Consider the following 21,379-nt stretch of genomic DNA (forward strand, 5'->3'; position numbering starts at 1 on the left):
CTTAGTCAATAGGCTACACGGCAAACCAGGACTGAAGGATGATATATCATAACCTATTGGCCATGTCTCCTTTGCAGCTTATTGGCTGGCTAAGGAAGAAAACCTTAGGGAACAGATATGGAATGCAAAAGGGAGAACACAGCTGAAGATAATATATTGGCCAGACATTCCTAAGGAAGCTTAGGGAGCCAATAGGCTACAGGGAAAACTGGGAGTAAAGTTTGATGTCTCATAACCCAAACAACAATCCCATCATAATTCCCGAGCAAAGTTCAGTCTTCCAGGTACTTTAGGAATAAAGTGGAGAAAGGTGGTTGTTCTCATTAAGCATACAGACACCATCTAATCCCTGTCTCAGCCTGCATCCCACTTATAGATATATATAAAAACTGAGCATTACATCAAATTATATTGTTCATGTTCCAGTATTACATACTAATTGTTCAATGTTACATTGCTTCTCTCTCTTGCATCACGATAATTGACCCTCCATTTGTCTGTTCTTAGATGAAGAAGAGAAGATTGATGTTCAGAGTAAAACAAAGTCTCAAGCTAATGACCATAGTGAGGGAAGACCAAAGACTGTGCGTCATTCTTATGTTCATAAACCCTATCTTTACTCTAAATACTACAGTGAGTCTGATGATGAACAGGCAGTGGAGCAGCGCAGACAGACTATTGTAAGTTTGAATTAATTAATTTTGAAAATTGTTTGGAGTATGGAATACAGAACACTAGAATACACTTTTATACCCAGAGATTAGAAGATTGTATAAAGTGTATTTGTTTTTGTTTTTGATTTTTTTTCAGAAAATGGGACCTTTTGTATTTGCATTCCTAGGTTTTGGGGGGGAGAGTGGTAATGGGATTGTGTTAGGCAAAGGTCTTTCTCATTCAGGAAAGATCTTTTCATAATCTCCAACCACATTAAAGTGGAAAATCAGATTTCTGATATCAAGCAGTGCAACAGAATCACAGGCTTTCAATCCTTAACCCTACTCCTCTGCCCTCCAACCCAGCCCGCTGATTAACCGTTCCCCTTAACTGTATCCGTGACATCCTGTTTGTCTGTCTTGCCTGTTTAGATTGTAAGCTCTTTCGAGCTGGGACTGTTTTCTTATTCTTTGTGACTCTGTGCAGCGCTGTGCGAGTCTGGTAGCGCTATAGAAATAATAGTATTAGTAGTAGACTTGGGTCACTTGATTTCATATCATGCAGATGCAAATGATCTTTCTAGAACTTTCTAGGTATGGGCAATAGTTTTCTTCCAATGTAAAGGGGATACGAAAGGTTGATGGAACTGTTATCAAGTGAGGTCCTTTATGTTTGGTTGGGATGCCCTAAAATCCAGATCTTTTAGGAAAAATTCTTAATTTTGTGGACCGGGTCCTAGGTAGCATAGTACAAAAGACTATGGGGATATGCTTCTTAAATGGGGTGGCTCAAGAAGTAGATAGTAATCTGATCATAATAGCAGTCTGTATGGCAATTGCAGGGAAATGGAAGCAGAATAGACCCCCAGATGTGATGAAAGTTCAGCAGAGATTAAATCAAGACTAAACTTATAGAATTAAGGACTAGGATCAGTGAGAAATTTTAAGAAGAATATAGAAATTGCATTATCCTGGGACAAGCAGTCAGCATATTTTCACATATGGGTGATGTCATCCACGGACCTCGGTACGGACAGTGAAAAGTGCACTGGCACTTTAAGAGCTTAAAAGCTTTCAGTCTGCCTGCACTGCGCATGTACGAGTGCCTTCACGCTCGACGAGGGCTCGCAGTACCTCAGTTCTTCATTTTCCGCGGAGCAAAGAAGTTGTGTTTTCTAGTGCTTCATTGCCTTCCTTCAGCGTGTTTGTTAGTAAGAATTATGTTCTCTTTCTATTTTTCCATTGGAAATTCTCTTCTTTAACTTCATTTCGTGAGTTAAAAAAAGGGCTTTTCTTAAATTGACTTCATTTTCCCTCATCTCTCTTTGAGGCCTGGTGTCTGGCGATTCTGTGTGGCGGGGTATTTTCTTTCTCTATGAAAATTGAGTTTGACTTAGCTGCTCACATTATTCCATTCATGTCGAAGGCATTGACCGGGTTTAAAAAAAGAATTTCTATCAGTGTCAGTGGCATATTTCCATCACCAACCCACACAATTTGTATATCCAGTGTTTGGGGCCTGAACATTGAGTGAATTCCTACATTTGTCATTCTACTCCTCAGAAGTGTTCACTAAAGGATCGGCGACTTAGCAGGGAAAAATTTTTCGGTCATGTTATGGAAAAAAAGTCTCCATGCTCTGTACTGCCGATATCTGCATAGACTTCAACATTGGCATTGAACATTCCTACTTCCGGGAAGCAAGCTAAGAGGCTCACCACTTCCCAGCCAGCATTGCAGGCCTTGTCAGCATCGAATCCCTCAATGCAGGCCAAACCTCAATGCTGGCGCTCTTCGTCTGTGCAGGCTGTGTCTCCTATGGGGCGTGCATCCTCATTGAAGTCTCCCACCCCGAGGCACCCTGCTGCACTATTGATATCCCCTAAGTCTCGGGTATCGGTGCAGGATATTAAATCCATGGTCGATGATTTTCTAATTCAAAGAGATTGGTGACACATTCAAGCTAATCTCCATACCAGTGTCCACACTGATCTCGTCGGTATTGGCCCAGCCCACAAGGTACCACTTCAGCCTTGACTCATACACGTCTTTCTGCTTTGCATCAGTGTTCTTCAAGTTTATGATGATGTTCATCCTCGGAGCGTTCTTCTATTTCCACAAGGCATTGACGCTCTCGATCATGCTGTCGATCCCCTTCATTGGATCATCAATCACCATCAAGATACCGATATTCTTCTTCACATATTCTTTATTCATTTTTCCATCTTACATCAAGAACACAAAATTACATCATTTAAACCTTGTAAACATCACTTGTATTTCTTCTAACATCATCATAAAAACATAAATTTATACCCTCCCTAACTACCCTTCCCACAAATATTTTAATCAAAAATGTCATATAAATATTGTATCCACTATTAGGGAGTCAATTAATAGTATTCTGTGATGATTAAATAATAATAATCTTTATTATATCACAGCTCTATCTCAACTTAAAAATTATATGTTAAAAACAAATAACTTAATAACTCCAAAAATACACTGATTCAGTATCCAATAATTCTGGAAAAATTCTTGAGGCTAGATGTTAAGCCAAATCTTCTTAATACTCCTGCCATCAAATGATAAGTTTCCAATAAACAGGGACAATGTAACAAATGGAGTCAGGAAAAGAAATAGGCAATAAGAAAACTGACTCAGTTAATAAAGCCAACATTTGAGAAGGACCTACTGGACTGCAACGTGGCTCAGAGATATATAACTCTGAAGAGGGGGAGGTTACCCCCTCTTAGGCTGAGAGTTTTTCATCCAATCATAGCTTAGTATACAGTAAAGGCAGGTTTAACTCAAGAAGGCATAACAATTTCTTGTAACTGTAATTCTAAATGCTGCTTTCAAAGCTTTAAACAAAAGGAATTGCATCCAGGTTGTACAGAAGGTGTAAAAATGCACTTAGCTTATATGCAAAATCACTTCTCAGGGTCCCGTCTGCTTCAGGAGACCCCGCCACTCGAGAGTTTGATTTTTACAAAATGTCACAATAGTGGAAATATTCAAACTGTGATCGGTCAAAAGCTGCTCAGAATTTTTCAGCTTTTGACTGATCACAGTTTGAATATTTCCACTATTGTGACATTTTGTAAAAATCAAACTCTCGAGTGGCGGGGTCTCCTGAAGCAGACGGGACCCTGAGAAGTGATTTTGCATATAAGCTAAGTGCATTTTTACACCTTCTGTACAACCTGGATGCAATTCCTTTTGTTTAAAGCTTTGAAAGCAGCATTTAGAATTACAGTTACAAGAAATTTTTATGCCTTCTTGAGTTGAACCTGCCTTTACTGTATACTAAGCTATGATTGGATGAAAAACTCTCAGCCTAAGAGGGGGTAACCTCCCCCTCTTCAGAGTTATATATCTCTGAGCCACGTTGCAGTCCAGTAGGTCCTTCTCAAATGTTGGCTTTATTAACTGAGTCAGTTTTCTTATTGCCTAGATCAAATGATAAGTGGCAGAGATGTTATAAAGTCAAAAATCAGCGTTAATTGGAATATTGTGCAACTAGTGCAATTTGTGTAAACAATTTTTGATGTGCAAAAAGTGCAATTAAAGTGCCTTGTACATATTGATTCAATGCCTAGCCCCCCGACCCGGGTTTCGTGTTCTTCATCAGGAGGGGTAGCTCTCGTTCATCAGAAAGGGCACCATAGTTCCTCCTCAAGGGGGACTGGGTGAAATGAGGATCCCTTGAACTCCGATCTCGCGGATCTCTACCAATAGGAGGAAATTTAAAACCAATAGGAGGAAATTTTTTTCACTCGGAGAATAGTTAAGCTCCGGAACGTGTTGCCAGAAGATGTGGTAAGAACAGATAGCATAGCTGGTTTTAAGAAAGGTTTGGACAAGTTCCTGGAGGAAAAGTCCACAGGCTGTTATTGAGAAAGACATGGGGGAAGCCACTGCTTGCCCTGTATTGGTAGCATGGAATATTGCTGCACCTTGGGTTTTGGCCAGGTACTAGTGACCTGTATTGGCCACCATGAGAACAGGCTTGATGGACCATGGGTCTGACCCAGTAAGGCTATTCTTATGTTTTTATAAGTATTCCACCTCGAAGAATGCATCTTCATGTTCATCTCCGTACTAATGATCTCCATCTTCAACTCCCTCAGGTTGCCACCGTCGTTGTAGAGACTTTTCAAACCTCGATCAGGATTCTGATTTACTTTCTGATCACAGTGACTTGGAGTGAGAGGATAATTTATCAGCTCCTGAGTCATATGGAATCCCCTCTTTGCTGTCTCCTCCTGTAAAACTAGAATCAGATATTGAACCCAGAACTGAACTGCTGGAGGCATTAAATTTTGGAGAACCTTTAAAGGAGCTTTTAAAATTACCACTTCACCATAAGTACATAAGTAGTCGCCTCCGCCGGGGCAGACCAGAGGTCCATCCTGCCCAGCGGTCCACTCACGCGGCGGCCCATCAGGCATATTGCCTGAGCAGCGGTCCCTGACTAATTTTATACCTACCTCTACACTTATCTCTAAACCTTCCACTGCTCTTATCTGTACCCCTCAATCCCTTTGTCCTCCAGGAACCTATCCAGGTCTTCCTTGAAACCCTGTACTGTGCTATTTCCTATCACGGCCTCCGGAAGGGTGTTCCATGTGTCCACCACCCTCTGTGTGAAAAAGAATTTCCTTGCGTTTGTTCTAAACCTGTCCCCCTTCAATTTCATCGAGTGACCCCTTGTTCTAGTGGTTTCTTTCAAATTGAAAAATCTGTCCTTGTCAACCTTTTCGATGCCCCTCAGGATCTTGAAGGTCTCTATCATATCTCCTCTGAGTCTCCGCTTTTCCAGGGAGAACAGCCCCAGCTTCTTCAGTCTGTCAGTGTATGTAAGGTTTTCCATACCCTTAATCAGTTTAGTTGCTCTTCTCTGGACTCCCTCAAGCATTGCCATGTCCTTTTTGAGGTACGGTGACCAGTACTGTACACAGTATTCCAGATGCGGGCGCACCATAGCCCGGTACAGTGGCAGGATGACTTCCTTCGTTCTGGTCGAGATACCCTTCTTAATGATACCTAACATTTGGTTTGCTTTCCTCGAGGCTGTGGCGCACTGTGCCGACGCCTTCAATGTCGTGTCTACCATCACTCCCAGGTCTCTTTCCAGCTTACTGACCCCTAGCATTGATCCCCCCATTTTGTAAGTGAACATCGGGTTCCTTCTCCCTATATGCATGACCTTGCATTTCCCTACGTTGAAGCTCATTTGCCACTTTTTCGCCCATTCTTCCAGTGTCGTAAGATCTCTTTGGAGATCCTCGCAATCTACCGTGGTTTCAACCTTGCTGAATAGTTTGGTGTCATCTGCGAATTTGATGACCTCACATTTTGTTCCCGCCTCCAGGTCGTCAATGAATATGTTAAACAGGAGCGGTCCCAGCACTGACCCTTGAGGAACCCCGCTCGTGACCCCTTGCCTGTCCGAGTAGTGGCCCTTTACACCAACCCTCTGCTTCCTGTCTGCCAGCCAGTTTTTGATCCATCGGTGGACCTCCCCTCGCACCCCGTGATTCCATAGCTTCCTGAGCAACCGCTCATGTGGTACCTTATCGAAGGCTTTCTGGAAGTTGACAATATTTTGAAAGAGTCTTTTCTAAAATGTTGGAAGACTCCATTCATAGTGACTAAAGCTCCTAAAAGTTGGACTACCTCTATAGGATTATTTCATGTCCAGGGTTTGATAGATCGTAACTCCAACATCAGTTGTTGCTGGTGGTGGAATCTACCCTTAAAAATTCATCTAGCTCCAGAGTCTGTGCCACATCTACTCCAGGTCATGAGGGCAGAACTGTGAATTGATTTGGCCGTCATCTCTATCGGAATTCCATGTTATCCAATAGAGTATTGAATTATAATTTCTTTGTCTTTTTTATTTCAAACAGTTAATTAGGGAAATAACAGTATTTGAACAATACATTCCACCTACCCATATTCCGGGTTCCAACATATGACTCATGCTCTGCTACAAACCAGAGGTATATTGCTCGTTATGCTTTTGATGCGTTTGTGCTTTCATCTATAGGTATGAGATGACTTGCCTGGCTTCGGGTCTCCGATATGGACATAAATCTGCAAGACCGCTTGGCCAATATTCCATGTGTGAGAGAGGAGAAAAAGTTGAATCTGCCACACAGAAGCTTACCCAACATGAACAGAGTTGGAATGCACTTAACAAAACTAAGAAGTCTCAATCAACTAAGCTGGCTTGGAACCCAACTTCCTATTTTTATAAGAGATGGTTTTTTGCCTCCTCTTCTTTACCTCAGAAGAGGCAGAGACAAAAGATCTCACAAGCAGCAAACATCTACTCAGAAACCAGCTCAGTCTTTTTGACCTGCTTTGGGAGGGTATAGTCCATGTAACACCTTTGCAGCCTCTTCCTCGTCCCTTCGAAGGTCGTCTTCAAGGTTTTTTTTACCCACGATGGACTCTCATTACCAATGATACCTGGGTTTTAAAAGTTATACAGGAAGGGTGGCTTCTCTCTTCATTTCAAATCCATTCCCCCAAGGGAGTCCTCTCTTACATCTCAACAGACTTCCCTTCTTCTTCAGAAGATAGATGCTTTACTCCAACTCAGTGCCATAGAGGAAGTTCCTCCTACTCAGAAAAATCAAGGGTTTTACTCCAGGTATTTTCTAATTCCAAAGAAGACGGGAGGTATACGTCCAATTTTTGACGTCCGAAATCTCAATAAATATCTTGTCAGGGAAAAGTTTTGCATGTTATCTCTGGCAACAATATATCCCCTTCTAGATCAAAACGAATAGCTATGCTCTCTAGACCTCAAAGAGGCTTATACGCACATTTCAATTCATCCAGACCACAGGAAGTTTCTTTGATTCCGAATAGCTCATCAACATTTTCAGTACAAGATTATTCCTTTCGGCCTGGTGTCCTCTCCAAGAGTATTCACAAAATGTTTGGTAATTGTGGCAGCAACACTTTGGACTTACGGTCTCCCAAATGTTTCCCTATCTGGACGATTGATTAAATAAAGCCACATCTCAGGCAGTTTGCTCAGCTATAAACCTGATAATAGAATTTCTTAGCTAAGGTTCGAAGTAAATTTTCTAAATTTTCCAAAGTCTCAGCTACAATCCTCTCAATGTATACAATTTATAGGAGCCATTCTAGACACCAATCAGTTACGAGCTGTTGATCGCAGTCACTTCTGCTCGTCGAGTCGGTGAACTTCACGCATTGGTTTCTAACCCACCATATATAGTATTTCAGTATGACAAGGTGGTTCTCCACACTCATCCTAAATTCTTTCCAAAAGTTATCACGGAATTTTATCTGAATCAATCCATTGTGCTTCCAGTCTTCTTTCTGAAACCTCATTCTCATCTTGGAGAAGCAGCTCTTCATACATTGGGACTGCAAGCGTGCCTTTGCATAATACCGGCATAGGACTAAGCCACACAGGACTTCACCTCAACTGTTCATCTCTTTTGATTCTAACAAATTGGCCGACCTGTCACCAAGAGAACTATTTCCACATGGCTAGCGGCCTGTATCTCCTTCTGCTATGCTCAAGCTGGGTTGCAACTCGAAGGAAGACAACTGTTCTATAAGAGTGCATATTTGTATAATGGGATATGCAGTATATGCATGAATGTGTTTAGGTGTGATCATTTATGGAAGCCATAAGGGACTCACACAACTTCCATCGCACACATTACATTCAACTTATCAATCACTACATAATTAGCAACGTACACAACATTTTTGGAACAAATTAATTGGCCACATCTTTTTTTAACAAGTCATTAAATGACAATCCCCCCTCCCCTTTACAAAACTGTAGCACAGTTTATAACGTTGGCTGCGGTGGTAACAGCTCTGACGCTCATAGGAAGAAAGGTTATTTTACATCTCCCATATACTATCAATAATTTTTTTAATTTGTTACCACAGACCTACCCTAATGGTTACTGCACATTAAAACCAGCCAGTACACAAAGTTTGAGCGATAGCAGCCTCAGTGGCTTTCTTATGATCTACTCCTGTTGATGAAATTTGCAAAGCAGCCACTTGGTCCTCAATCTTCACTTTCACATCTCACTACTGTCTAGAATTTTATTACAGATGAGATGGTCATTTCTGCCAAGCAGTATTACAGAATCTATTTTCTTCTTAATGGCCAACTCAACCCTTCATCCCATTGCAATAAGCTAGGGAGTATCATATGTGAGAATATGCTGCCTGCTTCTCCTAGGATAAAGCACAGCCACTTACTGTAACAGGTGTTATCTGGCGACAGCAGGTAGATATTCTCACATCCTACCCACCTCCTCTGGTTGGCTTCTTAGCTTGCTTAAAGAACTGAGGTACCGCGAGACCTCGTTGGACGGCAAGGCACTCGCGCATGCTTGGTGCAGGCAGACTGAAAGCTTTTAAGCTCTTAAAAGATCAGTTCTTCTTCACCCAGAGAGTGGTAGAAAACTGGAACGCTCTTCCTGAGTCTGTTATAGGGGAACACCCTCCAGGGATTGAAGACAAAGTTGGAAAAGTTCCTGCTAAACTGGAATGTACGCAGGTGAGGCTGGACTCATTTAGAGCACTGGCCTTTGACCTAAGGGCTGCCGCGTGAGCAGACTGCTAGGCACGATGGACCACTGATCTGACCCAGCAGCGGCAATTCTTATGTTCTTATTGTCAATTTAAAACTAATACGAACCCAAAATTTGAAATTCTTCTGATCTATGTCCCACCCCCAGTTTGTCAGGACAAACTTATCTACTATCACTCATGTTTGACTTCTGTTCCAAATCTAAAACCCAATAATTCTCAGGGACTTAATATTTACTTTGACAACATGCCCAATCCACTTACTGCTGATCTATTAACACTTATTACAGACCTTAATTTATCCCCTCTTATAGCGGAGCCAACCCATTCAGCAGGGCACGTTCTTGATATGATCCTAATACCTAAGTCCCAGACGTCAAATATCACAAATCTTACCAATCAGCCCGTTCCCTGGTGGGACCACTCCCTGATAACAGTAAAAATTAACTTGGGCCCGGACAAAAATTATTTAAAACCTAAAATTATTACGTATAGTGACTTCAATAGGTTGAACCTTCCTACAATCTCCTCTTCTTTCAATTTAAAAACTACGGATTTAGAAATTTTGACCCTAGACCACAGGTGTCAAAGTCGGTCCTCGAGGGCCACAGTCCATTTGGGTTTTCAGGATTTCCCCAATGAATATGCATGAGATCTATTAGCATACAATGAAAGCAGTTCATGCAAATAGATTAATTGGGGAAATCCTGAAAACACGCCAGGATTGTGGCCCTCGAGGACCGACTTTGACACCCCTGCCCTAGACAAACCTCTCGACTTGATGATACAAATTACAGTCCCCATGATAATAAAAACCATTACTATGCGTAAACGAAAGAATCCTTGGTGCACAAAAGAGCTCACTTTATTAAAAACACAAATGAGATCACTAGAGAGAAAATGGAGATGTAATAGAACTCTTACTAATTTAAAAAAATACAATGATATAGCTATATACTACAAAGCAAAAATCAACCAAGCAAAGAAAAACTATTTCACATCACTATTTCAAACTATTTCAAAAGCTAAAAACTCATCTATACTCTATTCAATTGTAAAGTTTTTAACACCGGACAACGAGGAACAGGAATTATTATTTTTTTTTTTTAATTCTTTATTCATTTTTAAACTTTCAACAAGTGAACAAAGTAAATTCATACATTCTTTTGAAAACATCACTTGCAAATCTATCCAGAATAACAACAACTTTATATATATATAACCCAACATCCCACCCCCCTGACATCAGAGGAGGAGCGGGACTGCAGCAGAAGCAACGTGCTTTGGAGGCCAATGGCAGCCTGCTAAGTTTGCTGTGCAGGCTGCCCTAATTAGGTCAGCGGCAGTCACAGCATGGAAGACGACCGCTCGCTGGGTCAGGAAACAGCTTGGAGGTAAGGCCCCACCCGTCGCACTTCTAGTGATCAGAGGGCAGTAAAAGGGCCTCACTTTAGATATCGCAGGAAAACAAAGCAGGAAGAGTGAGTAAGAATGTCTCATTTAGAAATCACAGGGAAGAAGAGAGTAGTAGGAGAGCAAGAGCGCATCCCCCTACCAGGAAGGAGAGAGCAGGAGGAGAGTAAGAGTGTATCCCCCTAGATATGACAGGGAAGGAGAGAGCAGGAGGATAGCAAACCGGCCGGGACACTGGATCTGGACACTGGGGTGATGGGGGGGAGGGAGAGAGGAGGCTTCCAAAGGACCTTGAGGAGGGGCAGGAAAACAGACTTGAAGACAAGGCAGATGCTGGACTAGAGGGGGTAGAGAGAGGAAACACTCAAAATGTTAGCGGAAGGATGATAGAGAGAGGGAGAATCCTAAAACAAAAGGGAGGCAGAAGAGAGGGGGAAGTTGGTGGACTTGGGCTGTATAGAAAGAAGAGAGAAAGAAAGAGACTGCAGAGAGGTGGAACGATTCGGGACCAGGGAGGAAGGAAGGAAAGAGAGAAGCAGAGAAAGACCTGGAAGAAAGGAGAACAAATGCTAGACATGGGGATGGGATGAGATTGGGGGGGGGGGATGTAAGCAGAAGAAAGATACTTGAAACAAAGGGGAGGCAGAAGAGAGGGGGGCAGATGTTGGATTTGAGGGTGTATAGAGGGAAGAGAGAGAGAGAGACTACAGAGAGGTGGAAAGATTCTGGAAGGAAGGAGAGAGAGAGAGAGAAGCAGAGAAAGACCTGGAAGAAAGGAGAACATATGCTGGACATGGGGTTGTAAGCAGAAGAAAGACAGAGAGAGACCTGGACCCAAAGGACATGAGGCTGGATTGTGAAAGAAATGTTGGATGCAGTCGGAAGGAAATCCAACCAGAAACTAATTAAATCACCAGACAACAAAGGTAGGAAAAATTATTTTATTTTCAATTTAGTGATCGAAATGTGTCAGTTTTGAGAATTTATATCTGCTGTGTGTATATGAAAAATGAAAGGAAAAAATTGCATTATAATTAGTAGGGGAGGGGGAACAGGGTGTACAGCTTGGCAAGGAGTGTGGGGTTTGATGCAGAGCTTGGCTGGGGGTGAAGGAGCTGAGTGCAGAGCCTGGTATATGTTAGTACACAATTTGGTTCAGAATGTTTTTTTTTCTTGTTTTCCTACTCTCAATCGAGGGTGCGTCTTATGGTCAGGTGTGTCTTATGGAGTGAAGAATACGGTAATATTCTAAATGAGATCTCACCAGAATCTTATGCATTGGCATCAATACCTCCTTTTCCCTACTGACCTTAACTCTCCCTATGCTCTAGCTTTTGCCATCACCCTTTCAACTCGTTTGCCCACCTTAAGATCATCCCATTCAATCGCATCCAAGTCTTGCTCTTCTGTCGTGCACATAAGTTCTTCACCCCCTAAACTGTACTGTTCCCAAATGCAGCCCAAATGCATGACCTTGCATTTCTTAGCATTAAATTTTAGCTGCCAAATTTCAGACCATTCTTCAAGCTTTTCCAGATCTTTCATGTTATTCACACTATCCTGAGTGTCTTCTCTATTGCAGATTTTGGTATCATTGGCAAAGAGGCAAATCTTACCTGACAGCCCTTCAGCAATATCGTTAATAAAAATGTTGAAAAGAACAGGCCCAAGAACAGAATCTTGAGGCACACCACTGGTAACTTCCCTTTCCTCAGAGCGATCTCCATTGATCACTACCTTCTGTCGCCTTCCACTCAACCAGTTCTTGACCCAGACCATCGCTTTGGGATCCATCCCGAGGGCACTCAGTTTATTTATTAGACGTCTGTGTGTGATATCGTTTCGTTTTAAATTCTTTATTCATTTTTGCACATTACAACAAGTGCAGCAGATAAACTCATATGAACTTATAAATACGCATTTGATTAATTCTCATATAACACTTTAAGTATAACATTTCATTACAAATTAATATTCTATAATATTTTGAATATTATGTAATAAACCTAATATTTAAACTATTCTTATTAAATAGAAAATCCTCCCCTCCCATCCCTCCCATCACAATATTACATACAAGTACCATTACAATGAAACTATTGATATAATCATATATTATGAAATACTAAAAATAACCCCTCCCCCATATTTCCCCTCTAATCAAATATCTTATCTTTAAAATGGAAAAGTTTATGGCCATTCAGAAGGGTTAGTATAAAAAATTTATGGAAGTTTGGGAACCATTAACTAAATATTGTAAAGATTGATATATTTCTATAAATTGGGGAAAACATGCACATCCGGGGAGGGGGATATGTTTTGGCATTTAAGAAATATAGAAGGGTTGATTATAAGTATTTTATGAGGTGTTTGTAAATTGGAAAGTGGGTGGGAGAAAATAAGTCTTGTCTTTATTCTATTAAGTATATTGTGCTGTAATGATAATAATTTATGTAAATGCATCATCTTTTGTGCACAATTGAAGTTTTAAAAATGAATAAAGAATATTAAAAAAAGTTGAAAATAACAGGCCCAAGAACAGAACCTTGAGGCACACCACTGGTAACATCCCTTTCCTCAGAGCGATCTCCATTGATCACTACCCTCTGTCGCCTTTCACTCAACAAGTTCTTGACCTAGCCCGTCACTTTGGGACCCATCCCAAGGGCACTCAGTTTATTTATTAGACGTCTGTGTGGAACACTGTCGAAGGCTTTGCTAAAACCTAAATACACCACATCTAGCGCACATCCTCTATCCAATTCTCTGGTTACCCAGTCAAAGAAATTGATCAGATTTGTCTGACAAGACCTGCCTCTATTGAATCCGTGTTGCCTCCGGTCCTGTAATCCACAGGATTCCAGAAACTTGACCATTCTCTGTTTATTTTAAAAGTGTTTCCATTAATTTGCTTACCACAGAAGTCAGACTTACTGGTCTGTAATTCCTTACTTCCTCTTCTCCAATCCTCCAGTACCACTCCCGACTCTAGAGACTCATTGAAAAGGTCAGTCAGCGGAGCCACCAGAACTTCCCTAAGTTACTTCAACACCCTCGGATGCACACCATCCGGCTCCATCGCTTTGTGTACTTTTATTTTAGCTAGCTCCTCACGAACACAACCCTCTGAAAATCAATCAGGGTCTACCATTCCTCCATTCCTGTTCATGTTTGTCTTCTGTGGTCCCGCTCCCAGCTGTCAACTGTGAACACAGAAAAGAAATATTTATTAAGCAATTCAGCCTTTTCTTTATCAGCTTCTACATATTTCTCCCCTTCACCTTTGAGTCTCACATTGCCACTTTTGCACTTCATCCTATCACTAATATATCTTAAAAATATCTTGTTTCCCCATTTTACTGTGTCGGCTATTTTTTCTTCCATTTGCATCTTTGCTTCCCTGACTTCATGACCAGCCTCTCTTAACTTTTCCAGATAGTTTTTTGCCTGTCTTCCTCTTTCTTTGTGGCTTATGGACTTTTCTTTTAGGAAGTTATCCAAACCTTTTTTATACCCTTCTAAGCTAACTGCTTTCATCATATTCTCTAGCAACAAATTCCAGAGTTTAATTATACGTTGAGTGAAGATAAATTTTTTCTGGTTTATTTTAAACCTACTATTTAGTAGCTTCATTTCATGCTCCCTAGTTCTAGTATTTTTTGAAAGAATAAACAAACGATTCAGATCTACCCATTGCACTCCACTAAGTATTTTATAGAGCTGGAGCTGGAAAGCCACTTTAGCCTTTCCTCATATGGAAGTTGTCCTGTCCTTTTTATCATTTTTGTCGCCCTTTAGTTTATTTTTTCTAATTCCACTATATCTTCTTTGAGATGTAGTGACCAGAATTGCACACAGTATTCGAGGTGCAGCTGCATCATAGAGCAATACAAAGGATCGGCGCGCATAGCAAAACTGGGTGCTGGGTGGGGGGGGGGGGAAGGTTAGATCTGGGCTAGAAATGTAGGGCGTGACCGAGTAGTGTCACAAAATGTACATAATTAGAGAAATAAGAATATAAAGATGTGGGGCAAATATGAAAGAACAATTTGATTGATTTTTGTATTTATATACCGCTTATAGCCTAAGCGGATAAATGGGACAGCTAACTACTTCATTGTGTTCAGTTAATCTGTGACGTGAGTTGTTGGAACAGTTTGTAAAGTAAATAAATAGATCCTGAAAAGACTGATTAGAGTGCCAGTTGGAAAAAACCGATATAGTATATTATTAGACATGAAAGATCTGTTTTAGTTTCACCAAGGTATAGTGGCATCTATTCTGACACATTACCCTTTCCCTATTCTCTCATATTTTCCTCCAGTTAAGATGTCCCTCCTCAAATCTGTCTTCCATTGTATCTGATATTTATCTTTTATTGGAGTGTTTTTTTCCTTATAAGAGCTATATGCTGCCTAGAGAATCCCCCATTTCACTCTTCTGCAGCTAGGGTGATTTCCAATGGATGTTCTTCCAAACTATCTAATTTCACCTTTTGCCTTTAAAAAATACCTTTGTTCCCCCTTTCTTTTCCCACCGAATATATCTTGAGTCTAAACCTCCTGCCAGATAATCTGATATACTTAACTGGTATAAGCCTAACAAATTTCCTCTGCTTCAATTCAGAGTCAAGCAGTACATGCGTTATCCAACATTGCCACAGCTGTGGTGCATTTCAACAAACATGGAGCTACTGGAAATTCAGCAGTCTCTTGAGTAGGACAAGCTGTGTGCATAGGCAGAGTTGTACCTGCTGACAATTCAAATAACCCATTTAGCAAGGGATGAAAGATGTCCAAGCTGACTTTCTCAAATAGTAGATACTGGACCAGGAGGATTGGTAGCTCAGGCTGGCAACTTTCTGCTTGGTAGTGGAGTGCTGAGGAGGCAAAATTCTCAACCTGATATCGACTTGCCAGAAATCCAAATGTCTTCCATTCTTCATCTGGAAGAGAGTCCCAGTCAGCTGAACTGGCTCCTATACTGCAGCTGTGGATGAGTTTCAGCCCCCTGTGCTACTTTCTTTCAAGGCCCATAATAGATCAGGTGATATGCAGGAAGATCTGAGCCCAGAAGCGGTGGCCTCAGGAGCTTCTCCTGTATGTCTTTCCTCCCGGCCCATGATAGGCCAGGTCATTTGGCAGATAGCGGTCCATCCAGGCTGTGTCATTCTGATGCCTCCAGATTGGCCTCACAGACCATGGTTCGCAGATCTGATGCACCTTCACAAGGGTCGTGGACTTTGGTTGAGCGCCCATCCAGACCTTCTTACGCAGGGCCTGGTCTATATGGAAGACCTGTGATGCTTTGCTCTTACAATATGGTTGTTGAGCATGCAGCCTTAGTCTGATGTGGTTATTGGCACTCTTCTTGAGTCTAAGAAGTCATCTATAGTTTCTGCTTACACTAAGGCGTGGAAGGCTTTCCAACATTGGTGCGCTCAGGATCAGGTACAGCCTTATTTGGCTCCAATTTCGTTAATTCTCGCCTTTTCTTCTGCCTGGTCTTGATAAAAGCCTCACTGTGGTGCCTCTTTTGGTTTAAGTGGCCGGGCTCTCTTGTTTTAGGGTCCAAGATCATCATTCCTCTTTGGCATCTCATCTTAATGTCGCTAGATTTCTGAAAGGGGCTCCTCGCATCAAACTGCTGGTTGATCTACCATTCCCCTCCTGCGACCGTGCTGTCTAACCTCACCAAGGCTCTTTTTGAGCCCTTTCGGGATGCTTCCCTCTTGGACTTGATGCTCAAGACAGTGTTTCTGGGCACTATTACCTCAGCATGGTGTGTGTCGGAACTCCAGATTCTTTCATGTAGGGAACCATTCCTCTGCATTTCAGAGACTGGGGGTTCCCTACGTACGGTTCCTTCCTTCCTGTCGAAGGTCATTTTGGCTTTTCACTTTAATCAGGAAGTATATTTGCCTGTTTTTGAGCCTACTGGTTCCAAGATACAAGATCGCCTTTTGAAGAAACTTGATGTGAGCAGAGTGCTTCTTAGCTACCTGGAAGTCACTAACGTGATCTTCCCTACATATGTTTGCTAAGTTTTACAGAGTGGATGTGGCGGTGAGACAGGACTCTGCCTTTAGGTCCTCATTCTTATGGGCCGGCGCAGCAAGCCCACCCTAGCTTTTTGAGGACTGCTTTTGTATGTCCCATCTGTCTAGAATGTCTCACCTATTGCACTGGAAAAAGAGATTATGTACTTACCCTGGTAAACTCTTTTAGTAGATAGGTGAGACATTCTAGACCCCCATCCTATCCTTCCTGCACCTGCCTACTGTCTCGTTCTGTCTATGCTTCTCCAAGTTGGTTCTTGGATGCCTGTCAGCCCTTGGGAGCTGTGAAGAATTCTGTATATATATTGCTTTTTCTGTGGTAGTAGTTTCTGAGCTCCTGTGTGGTCTTTGTTGGCTGTTTGCAATTGATGTTCTTAGGTAACTTTTTGAGCAGAATGGTTGTTGCTGTACTTGATTGCCATAAGTGTCATTACTTCGCGTTTATGTAGTGTCTCTCGGTGCTTGGGTACTAACTGTAGGTGGAGCTAAGGAACCTAGTGAAGTATACCAGAGGCACAGAGAAAAAAATCTGGGGTGGATTCCTTCTGCAGATGGCACACAGCTATGGGAACAGAACCTATCTGTCTAGAACAGAGGTGTCAAACTCAAATCGCATAAGGGGCAAAACACAGGCTAAGTCGCAGGCCAAATTTTTTATTAAGATACTTAAAAGTATAGGGATACAACCTTTTCAACCCCATGCCGGCTCTGTGATATAAACAAAATAAAAAAGACTTTTCCTCTCTCTTTAGGTCTTAATTCACGCTTACTGTCTAACATCGGCTCTATAATGACGACAAAAAACAATTGACAAAACACTTCAAACCTCTCTCACGCTGGTCTAATTTTGTCCACAGTTGGAGTTTTTGCTTCTACACGGGGGTTCATTCTTCTCCGGCATGAAAGACTCTTTTTCTACCATGTCTCCAGTCAGGACCTAATTTGGCGTCTCAGCTCCTGATGAAGTTATCGAAACTGAGCTCTTTCGAGCCATGACAGTAACCCGCTGTGAAAACCATGACAGTAACCTGCTATGATTCAGATAAGCTTTCGGCGATTTTTTGATCTTTATAAATTTTTCAGTATTTTGACTGTTTTAATATTTTTGAATTTATTATAAAGGGACGGGGTTTTTGAAGAGTTTTTTTGTCCCTTCTCTCCCCTCTCAGCACTTATGCTGAGCATTTACTTATTGTTTTTTACAGGCATTATTGATTATTAATTTAAGGATCATATATTGTACGGGGCAGGACTTATTTAGATTCGCTAATCTAGTGCTGGTTACCTATAAACTTCCTGCCTGGGGCTTGAATAGTTATATGTCTTACGCCTTTAACTAATTCTTTTGGCCCATACTGATGTGTCTCTTTATTTAAAATCAGCTAGCTGCCGGCGCTGGTTCTGTGAGGGGATTTGAAGTGTTTTACCAATTGTTTTTTTGTTGTTGTTGTTATAGTATTTTTGGTAGTTTTATTTGGTTTTTTGGTGGCTTAACATCAGCTTTGATAGGATACACATTTCAAATCTGACATATTGTAATCACAAAATAGAAAGTAAAATTATTTTTTCTACCTTTTGTTATCTGGTCATTTTGTTTTTCCATCATCTTGGTCCCAGTTTCTCTTTCTGCTTTTTGTCTATCTTCTACTAATTTTTTTTTGGGGGGAAGGGATGTTATAATATATGGGGAAAAAAAAACTCTTCTGCAAATCTATTTTTCTCTTTCTGCTTTCTCTTAAACATTGGCCTCTACTGTTCACTTCTTTGGTAATGTATCATATTTTTATCTTACTTTTGTTTATTATTGTAAAATTCTTCTGTAATCGGTAACTTGGACTGGATGTATTCCTATTTGGCCTTTGTTTGTTTGTTATGTGGTTTGCTCGCAATAAAGATGATTATATATATTTTTTTAAAAATTCACCATGGTGGCTCCACATTTTGATTCAGTTGCATTACAAGCAGTATTTCCCACAGCCCTTCTCTCATGTTTTCCACTCCCTCCTCGGTATCATCAGCCTGAGTGAGAGAGGTTCTTTAACTTGCAAACATTTGTACACAGCCTGTGCTCTTTCATAAGACAGGGACGACGAGGGCAACTTATTAATATAATGGTGGCGTTGCTGATTTGCTTACACATCTCTAGTTCAGCAGCAGGAACTTTGATTGATAAGAATGGAATAAGCTAAATATTAGAGTACTAAGGCTTATATGGATGCTGCGGGGATGGTGACGGGGCGGTGAATGGGATGGCAGTGGCAGTGACGGGGCGGTGAAAGGGATGGCGGTGACGGTGACGGGGTGGTGAAGGGAACGGCGGTGACGGGACGGTGCAGAGGATGGTGGGCCGGGGCCGGGGACAGATTTTTTCCCCGTGTCATTCTCTATTAGGCAAGATCTTCCCTTGCAGAAGCCATGTTGGCTTGTTTTTATCAGTTTATTCCTTTCTAGATGCTCATCGATGCTGTCTTTTATGAGCGCTTCCGCCATCTTTCCCGGAACCGAAGTCAGACTTACCAGTCTGTAGTTCCCTGGGTCGCCTCTCGATCCTTTTTTAAAGATGGGTGTAACATTTGCTATCTTCCAATCCTCTGGGATCATCCCTGTTTTCAGGGATAGATTACAAACCTGCTGTAGTAACTCCGCTATTTCCTCTTTTAGCTCTTTCAATACCCTAGGGTGGATTCCGTCCGGGCCCGGAGATTTGTCAGTTTTTAATCTATCTATCTGCTTGAGCTCGTCTTCGAGGCTTACCTCCATGGATGTTAACTTTTCTGCTTGATCTCCTTTAAAGATTTTTTCAGATTCCAGCACGCTGGATGTGTCCTCTCTTGTAAAAACTGATGAAAAGAACATGTTTAGTCTATCTGCCACTTCCTTTTCCTCCTTCACCACTCCCTTCCTATCTCCCTCATCCAGCAGTCCCACCTCCTCCCTTGCTGGCTGCTTCCGTTTAACATATCTGAAATTACGTGCTTCCTTGGCTAGCTTTTCTTCATATTCTCTTTTTGCTCTTCTAACCACGCAGTGACATTCTTTTTGATGTTTCCTGTGCTCTTTCCAGTTTTCCCCAGTTTTGTCCTTTTACCACAGCCGGAATGATTTTTTCTTATCTCCTATCGCTTTCTTCACTTCTTCAGTTATCCACGCCGGGTCTTTGTTCGGTCCTTTTTGCATCCTTTTCTAAATCTGGGGATATACAGATTTTGCACTGCGCTCACCGTGTCCTTAAATAAAGACCAGGCTTGCTCCACAGTCTGTGATTTCTTTGAGCTGTTCCTTAGTTTCTTTCTTACCATTGCCCTCATTGCTTCGTAGTTTCCTTTCTTGAAGTTAAAAGTTGTCGCTATGATTCTCTTCCCCTTCGATATTCCTACTTCGACTTTGAACTGGATCATATTGTGAACACTGTTTCCTAATGATCTCACTACTTCCACTTCTTTTGCTGGTCCTCTTAGCCCATTTAGGATCAGGTCCAGAGTGGCATTCCCTTTCATCGGTTCTCTGACAAGCTGCTCCATGAAGCAGTCCTGTATTGCCTCCAGGAATCCGGTTTCCCTAGCGCATTTTGAGTTTACAAGACTCCAGTCTATCCCGGGATAGTTGAAGTCTCCCATAACAATGGTGTTACTGTTTTTGCATTCCCGCCTCATTTCAGCTTCCATTTCTTCATCATTTTCTTCGGTTTGCCCAGGTGGACGATAGTACAGGCCCATCTTTATCTCGGGCCCATTCCTTCTTGGTATTTTAACCCATAGCGACTCCAGTTTGTCAGTTGTTGCCACTGTTTCCACTCTGGTCGAGTACGTATATGTTGTCCTTTATGTATAGGGCTAATCCTCCTCCTTTCTGGTCCAATCTATCTTTGCGATAGAGTTTGTACCCCAGCAGTGCTATGTCCCGTTTATTTTCTTCATTCCACCATGTTTCAGAGACCCCAATTATGTCTAGGTTCTTTTTTATGGCCATGACTTCTAATTCTCCCATTTTGTTCCTTAGGCTCCTCGCATATGTATACATGCAATTTAAGTCCTAGTATTTTCTTGTCTTCTTTTCCTTTTCCTGTGCTACGTCCTTATCATCATCCCTTTCTTGTCGTGTCAATTCTTGTTTTTTGCCCCTTTTGTCTTCCCCTGTGTTACGTTCTTCTTATCATCCTCTTGTTCCGTCAACTCTTGTTGTTTGCCCGTTGTGTCTCCCCAGCATTTTTCCCACTCAGTATCTTCTCGGGATACCTTCTTCCGAATCATCGACACCTGGTCGACTGTCAGCTTTCCCCTTCTTCTTAGTTTAAAGCCTGCTCTATGCTTCTCCTGATGTTGTTTGCTAGAAGTATAATTCCCGCCGTGCTCAGGTGTAGTCCGTCCCTCCTGAAGAGCTTGTTCTTGCCCCAAAACGTCCAGTTTCTCACGAAGTGGAATCCCTCTTCCTCACATCATCTCCTCATCCAGGCATTTATTGATTGTAGTTCCGTCTGCCTCTTCACGTCTGCCCTCGGTACCGGTAGGATCTCTGAAAACGCTATCTTCTGAGTCCTCATCTTCAACTTCTTTCCCAGAATCTTGAACTGTTTGATCAGTGCGTTCCTGCTATAGTCTCTCCTGCTGATATCATTTGTCCCAATGTGGATCATCACTGCAGTCTCTTC

General features: G+C 41.8%; 1 protein-coding gene across 4 annotated transcripts in view; it reads left to right on the forward strand.

The window, feature by feature from the left end:
- Window positions 1-21,379, forward strand: part of BOD1L1 (biorientation of chromosomes in cell division 1 like 1) — a 425,195-nt gene that overhangs the window by 78,829 nt on the left and 324,987 nt on the right. For all 4 annotated transcript variants that reach the window (XM_033949017.1, XM_033949024.1, XM_033948998.1 and 1 more), the window contains exon 6: window positions 508-680. In XM_033949017.1, the coding sequence (XP_033804908.1) occupies window positions 508-680 (173 nt within the window). The remainder of the gene's footprint in view (window positions 1-507; window positions 681-21,379) is intronic.

The sequence above is a fragment of the Geotrypetes seraphini genome, chromosome 1, assembly GCF_902459505.1.
Source record: "Geotrypetes seraphini chromosome 1, aGeoSer1.1, whole genome shotgun sequence".
In the NCBI taxonomy this organism is placed as follows: Eukaryota; Metazoa; Chordata; class Amphibia; order Gymnophiona; family Dermophiidae; genus Geotrypetes; species Geotrypetes seraphini.